The sequence below is a fragment of the Pteropus alecto genome, unplaced genomic scaffold (assembly GCF_000325575.1).
Source record: "Pteropus alecto unplaced genomic scaffold, ASM32557v1 scaffold177, whole genome shotgun sequence".
Taxonomy (NCBI): Eukaryota; Metazoa; Chordata; class Mammalia; order Chiroptera; family Pteropodidae; genus Pteropus; species Pteropus alecto.
The window spans coordinates 12483711-12490741 of NW_006442207.1; the positions used below are offsets into that span (position 1 = coordinate 12483711).

Consider the following 7031-nt stretch of genomic DNA (forward strand, 5'->3'; position numbering starts at 1 on the left):
CCTAAAAACTCCTGGCCACCAGATCACATGCTGCCTTGGTTCACAGAGCTCCATGCTTGCATCCCCTGGAGACAGCCCAGGAGAGCAAAATGCTATGCCTCCCCTAAAACACACACACACACACACACACACACACACACACACCCCACACACACCCCACCCCACCCCCTAATTCTTGGCCATCTTGCTCCACTCCCTACCCAACAAGGCAAAGTCCTCTGCCTTTTCACATGGAAGCTCTCCTACACTAAAGGGGTAATCATTTGCTAAATTATGCAGGAAATCTTTGCCTTCATTACTAAGGTCAGAATAGAAATATCCAACTCCCTGTCTTATGTAAAAGACAACAAAAAAAATCTAAATTCTATGTCTGGAACATCTCCCTCCACACCTCTGCCCCACAATTCCGTGACTCCTTCGGGCCAATTCAGCCCTTCTGTTCCATACTCCATAGCATCCTGTCATTCCTGGCAACATGCTGGGCTTTTGTAATTGTCACTTTCTTATTATTTACAGTTATTTGTGTAAAGTCTGTCTTCCCTAACAGACTGTAAGGTTCATGCTGTATCTCCCATCTGCCCTCTAAAGACACTTACTGCCTGCCTGAAATGCATTCCAACTTATCTTTGGGTTCTCCTGGCATCAAGGATATCATTTCTTTTAAATCAAACTCAGAATCTGCCTTGGTTATAGAAGAGCGGGCTTTCTTTCACGAAGTGGATATTGTCTACTCTGCCTATACCGCATCTTATCTGGTCTCTATGTTTTCTTTTAGTTACTCTCCTTCATCCCACATAAGCCATATCTAGTACTACCAAAAAGGCCATTATCACGTTCGGGGTGGCCCCACTAATAAAAGAATATGGTTCCACTACTGGGAACAGGTAGGGATGTGGAGATCAAACAATGATTGACCAATAACTCCTTTTCCTTCTAGTATTAGAGAATGTCACAGCTCATCCTAAATGACATTAGGAATCCAAGATCTCAGTTTATAGCAGAGGAAACTAATGCCTAGAAAGATTCACATCGATTAAGCCTTGCAAACATAGCCCTGCATTAGATGTGACAATAGCCAGGGCCTTACTTTCCCAAGGTCACAAAGCTTAGGGTCATCTAGATAGGCTCGCTATTTACTACAGGTTACTTGAGAGAAAGAGAGAGGGGATGGCGGGGTGGGGGGGAGGTGGAGGGGTGGAGAAAGCACACTCAATTGTGAGGGAGGGAGAAAGGAAGAAAAATGAAATAACCTACTATGTCTCCTGAGGTAATGTTCTTCTTGCCAGAGAGATATGATTTTCCCTGGCAAACATGTCAGAGCTCAGAGAACAGCCTTCCACACTTCCTCTGGGATATTCTCTTGCAAGGGAGGGGAAGGACCCAAGATGTATACCCAGATAGGGAGAGAAACAAAATATTATTGCTGGTACTCACATCACAAGAAGATCAAAGCAACCAAAGACTCAGGTCAGACACAAAGACCACTGGGATGGCGAGGGTTGGTGTCAAGGCTGCCTAGGGCAAGTTGGAGAATGAAACTAATAATTAAACAAGCAGGACTAGGTGTATGCTTATGTACACTCATGTGACTCCAAGGCAACAATTGGGAAAGAGAAGTCTGCCTTGCCTTTCTCACAAAAGAACCAACAGGCTAGAGATGGGTTGATTGTAGGAGTTATGCTCTAACTTAACAATTCATCTTGCACCTCCTTAGTCAAGGTTCTTAAATGAGTTTTATCTCCAAGGATCTGAAGCAATCCTATAGGTGGCAGTTTTAAAAAATACTTTACTTGAATATATAAATAGTTAATGACCATTCAGATCCACGGGCAGCCCCAGGCCACTCCTCTCGCCACGTGGCTTCTGCAGGTGGAAGCCAGCCCCCGCTGCAGCCCAGCTTGGGCAATTAGGGCAGAAATATAAACTCCTTACTAGACATAAGGACTAGAAGCAGATGTGGTGTGCGGCCTCTTCCCAAGACCACTTACCTGGTCCCGGGAGGAACGTCACCAGATGCAGCTTGCGCAGGAAGAAGAGTCTGGGTGCACTGCGGACCTCGGCCCGGGAACCTCCCCTCGCGAACCTCCCCTCGCCCCGCCCCGCCTTGCCTACAGAGCACTGGCCCGGCGGCCCCTGCCGGCCACGTGGGCTCCTTTTCACCATTCCCAGGGCTCTACAGGCCAGCAGCCACCTCCAGCCTCCCTAGCAGCCCGCCTGCGCAGTGGGCGGGCACCTTGGTGCGCTTGCGCACTTTGAGGAAAGCGGAGTAGGACCCCGCCCCGTCCTGTTGCTTTGATCCTCCGCTGTGCGTGCGAGGGACGTCGGGGGCGGTGCCGCAGTAGTTGCCCCTGGTAACGGGGGAGGCAGGAGGAGGAGGAGGAGGAGGGACTCGGCGGGAGGTCTCTGAGTGTGGGGGCCTGGGCCCCTCCGGAACGGGTTGGTCACCCCCCCTCCTGTCCCCAGGCCCAGGGCGGGGCACAGCGCTTAAAGCCAAGGAGGGAATGGGATGGCCTTCAGCCTGCCTTCTGGGTCCGGGATTGGTTTCGGGGGGCGGCGGGGAGCCGGGAAGGTGTGGGCCCTGGAGGGAGACCTGGGCCTGGGGAGGAAGGCGGGGCTTGCAACGGGTCTGAAGCCAAGGCAAAGGGCTGGTAGGGTGCGTTACTGTACCCTTTCGGAGCCGGGGCTCCATCATCACTCTGGGGACTAGGATGAGGGCGGATCCGAGGAGCTGCTGAGAGCAGCCTCTGCACACAGGCTTAGGATCTTCCCAGGGAATCGGCCTCTACACGCCACAGGAAAGTGGGATCCACCGGGTCCGGCAAAAGTGGGGAGCACGACCAGCGCTCCTGCGTTTGAGGTCGCTTTGGCGGTAGCCTAGCGCCCTTTCTCTCTAGCGGGAGGTGTGTAAGTCCCAAGACACAAACGAGATACCTCTTGGAAGAGATGCCTGGTGGATTTTACGCCACCGTGGGGTCTGCGTGAAGGGAGTGCTTTTGCATTCCCGAGTAATTTATTTCCTGAGGGTTCTGCAGGGTCTGGTTGTTGGTGATGACCAAATCTTCTGCTCAATACTTAATCCATGTTAATGGAGGCAGATTTGCTGCCCGGTCCCTGGTATTTCCTTCAGAACCTGTTGCAACCTTTTCCATATGACCACACTGGAAGCAATCTCAGTTTAGGGTCTCCAAACTGAAAAGAATGAGAAATGAAAACTGGAGAGTGGGTATCAATCTAGGACAAGCCTTTTCTCTGTCAAACCTAATTTTTCTCAACTGTAAATTATGATGTATGTTGCTTTGATCCTCCGCTGTGCGGAGGATTTGACCATTGATACTCTGATCCTTGTTGATTTCTGTGAAATTAGTTGGAGGGTGTTAAAATGGAATTGAGTAGTTTTAAAGCAAGCAAAGAAAAATTGATTTTTGAGGTGTTTAGAGCAGGTTGGTTGGCTTAACAATTGTAAAGAGTCAGCACTCAAGCTTACAGTTACTTCTCTACCCCGTACCCAGCCCCTTTCTGACTTAAAAATGTTGAACCACTTCTATTGATTTATGAAGTAGGAAAAAGCTAGATGTCTACGAGAGAAAAAAATATGTGTACCTTTAGTCAGATTATCCAATCAGTAAATTTTGATAGAAAAAAAAATCTCAATTGATTTTACATAGTCAGATTGCTAAAGAAGTAGAATTATTTGATCTGAAGTTGCCAATCACATTTCACACTTGCTACATTGCAGTTTTTTTAACCTCGGGCTAAACAGATTTTTACATGTTTTCTTTTTATTAAGCGTTTATGCATGAGCTGTCCGTTTAAAGGCTAAGTTTTTCTCAGCAAATGAGTATAAATATAAATATTTACACAGAAAATAACTACAATTGAAATGAAAAAGTTATGCCACACCAACAGAGATGAGATGTCATCATAAATGAGAAATGCATAAGAGTAACCTAACTTTTCCCAGTTTATCACTTAAGTGGACTGTATAATTTTATGACTGTTTAATTTGTAATTACAGGCCACATAAATTAAGGACTGCTCATGTTTCCAGGTGCAAATTGACACTGTATACAACAAATTTACAGTGTATACAACACTGTTATATATAATTGTTATATCAAGACAGATTTTTTTTTTTCTAAAATGAACATAAGAAATTAGGACGAATCATTCTGGATTCTTTATCTGGTTTCCAAACTACACTTTTTTCTATCAACAAAAGTGTGAGTTATTCTTAGAACTGAAAGTGGAACAGAAATTTAAATGGCCGGTGGTGTTAGATTAAGTGTGTCACATCTGGTATCCCATGAGCACCCATGGTAACTGTACAACTGAACAGTAAGTTCCAGGTTTTGTTTTTTTTTTTTAAACCTTCAGCTATGACTAATACATAATTGGGGGGGGGAGTACTGCAACAAAACCCCTTGGTTTGTCTGAACATTTAGGATCAGCTATTTTACCCCTGGCTTAGGATATACTAAGTCCTTGGTGAAATACTAAGATGAAAGTAATTTTAATGCATAACTAATCATTGTTATTTAATAGATGACTCCTTCATTCAGGAATCACTTATGGAGTACTTCCTATAATATGAACCTAGTGTTAGTTATCAAGCATGTTCAACATTTGAAGATTGTTCCCAAGATAATGTTTACTGGTCAGAAAATGGTCAGTGAAGAGTAAAAATATAATAAACACAACTACTTTTGACTGCCTACTATGCACCATGCTTTACAGACATTAACTTATTTAATCTTCATCGTATTTTTCTTACGATATAAGTATCGTTCCCATTTTCTAGGTCTAACTGTGCCTGGAGTTACATAGATAGGGAAGCTGAATACAAGTCTAAAGCCTGCAGTGTTCTATTCATTAAGACTCTGGTGAAGTGGGAACCCACTCTTTCTGAGGAGATGCCCATATTTTGTTCCTCATGAAACACTGTGTTTATTTAGTAGAAAGGTGAGGAGAAAGAAGACAAAGTTTGGGTGAGATTCTCCCTGTCAAAGCAATGGGAGTTCCTGGAAATTAATAAGGTCTCACCAGGCAGCACCTTTTTTTTTTTTAGATAGTTTAAGGAGTTAAAAATAAATTGATGTCAGTTCCATTTAAGCTAGTTATGGGGAGTGCATGTACTTGACAGTAGGCTTACTGGTTTTAATATTTAAATTTTAGCTGCTCCTCACAGCCACATATATTTTCCATATACCACCACATTCCTATTTCCCCCTCCACCACACCAGTTTCTTTGAATGACCTAGTTTGTATCATTTTAGGTCACTGCGCCATGCCTCTGCCAGTAGTTAAGTTTAAGCTGATTTTGAGACAGATAAAATGTCTGTAGTCAATAGCATATCTATTTATGATTTGCTTATAGAAAAGTTTGTTTAAATGTTTTATAGCTGAGTCAGACCACTTCTGTCCACCAGGGCGCAAATAACACATGCTGATAACATACCATCTAAAGTTTTTTTTTCTTATATTGCCTTTATTTAAAGTCATAGGAGTAAAAATCCTACATAGAGATCATATCTGTTTTGCTCTCTATTGTATTTGGCACATTATGGATATTTAATGATGAATGAATAAATGAATAGATATTTTGAGCAAAAACACTTTAAAAATCCATTTTCTTATATTTATACTGCAAAACTCAGCTCCATAATAAAATTAACTTCAATGTCGCCTCCCTGCACTTGACATTTAATATATAGTATGGACACATATAGATAGAAGCATAGAATGGACTAATTCTGTTTTCTTTCCTCTAGCCTCTTAATTCAGCTTACTTTGTACCTTTCAGGCAGAACCCTGATATCTATAAATATCCTCTTCCCTATTTAGCAAACCCTGATAATCCTGTGATCCTCTGTCCTCAGTAGTTGGATTAATATGATGCTGTATTGTATTTGCATTTGTCTCACCTAGACCATGCTTGAGATGCCATTTATTATTTTGCTGGAAGAAAATATTAGCTGAACTTTCCATTTCTCTGTAATTTCACTTAAAGGGGAAGCATCTGAGGTCATTGTTTCTTGAAGAAGAAAGTTATTCAGTAGAAATATATAAGTATTTTTGTTTATACCAAGAGATTAATGAAGTTTAGCTATAGTTAGAATGGTTTCCTTTTTGTCTGTGTTTTGCAGCTCTCCTTTTAAAATGAATAGAAATTATGTTTTTCTTTTAATTATCCAACTTCAGATATGATAACTATGTAAAAAGTCTCAAACTACAGAATGCAGTGTTTTTCATTACTGATTTTTCAAAAGAAGAGACACATGAGGAAAACCCTAAAACATTCATTTTGAACCTTGAAAATATTTTATAGAAAACGAACCTTTCATGATTTTTATGCTAAGTAGATAATGCATGAGAAGACTAAACCTGTACTGTCATTTAATATACTAATGGGATAAATTCTAGTTGTTCTAGAATTTTATTGGAAAGGTAATGAGGACACCTAATCAGGAACTCAGGATTAGTACAATGTGTTTTCCTTATTCTTAGCCTTTTTATATCCCCAGTCCCCTGAGGATCTCAGAATTCTAATTTTAACTGTTCTGAAAGGTGGTATTATAAATGAGTGATTGCAATGTAGCTAACAGAAGCCAGGGAGACTTCTCATAAATATAGTTTTTAAAAAGAATGGTGTCAAAGTATTCAAGGCCAGATAAGATGAAAACAAAATAAATGTTTTGCCTCAAAACAAAACAAAACAAAACAAACCTGCCTTTTTATTGTTTGTTTCACATCTACTCAGCTTCTCTTCCCCAAATCTTTTGATACAGAATTTGTCTTTCTGACTTAAACCAAACCTTCCATTTTATTGCTGGGAACATTTGAGGCATAGAGAGATTAATGTTGTCCTTAGCAAGTCAGTGCAAATACAATACTACAAGTGGTAAACAAAGAGCCTCTGGGGAAAAAGGAATTCTTATTAATTATGCATATTTGCACGTCATTGTCTAAAGACTCTATTGTTGAGAGTTATTTCACAGAATTATCATTTGATCTTAGTGAACAGATTGGTTTGA

At 41.6% G+C, this 7031-nt stretch overlaps 1 protein-coding gene across 10 annotated transcripts in view; it reads right to left on the reverse strand.

The window, feature by feature from the left end:
• Window positions 1-2110, reverse strand: part of SFXN2 (sideroflexin 2) — a 16232-nt gene extending 14122 nt beyond the window's left edge. For 2 of the 10 annotated variants that reach the window (XR_003042837.1, XR_003042836.1), the window contains exons 1-2: window positions 1989-2093; window positions 1255-1359 (exon numbers count right to left, since the gene is read on the reverse strand). Coding sequence is in view for 3 of the 10 variants with exons in the window: in XM_025039129.1 (XP_024894897.1) it covers window positions 1255-1313 (59 nt within the window). In the remaining 7 variants the exon portion in view is untranslated. Of the gene's footprint in view, window positions 1-1254; window positions 1360-1434; window positions 1516-1988 lie in introns of all 10 variants that reach the window. The other 8 variants (XM_015596375.2, XM_015596374.2, XM_025039127.1 and 5 more) reach the window with 7 other exon arrangements.
• Between the last annotated feature and the right edge of the window lie 4921 nt (window positions 2111-7031).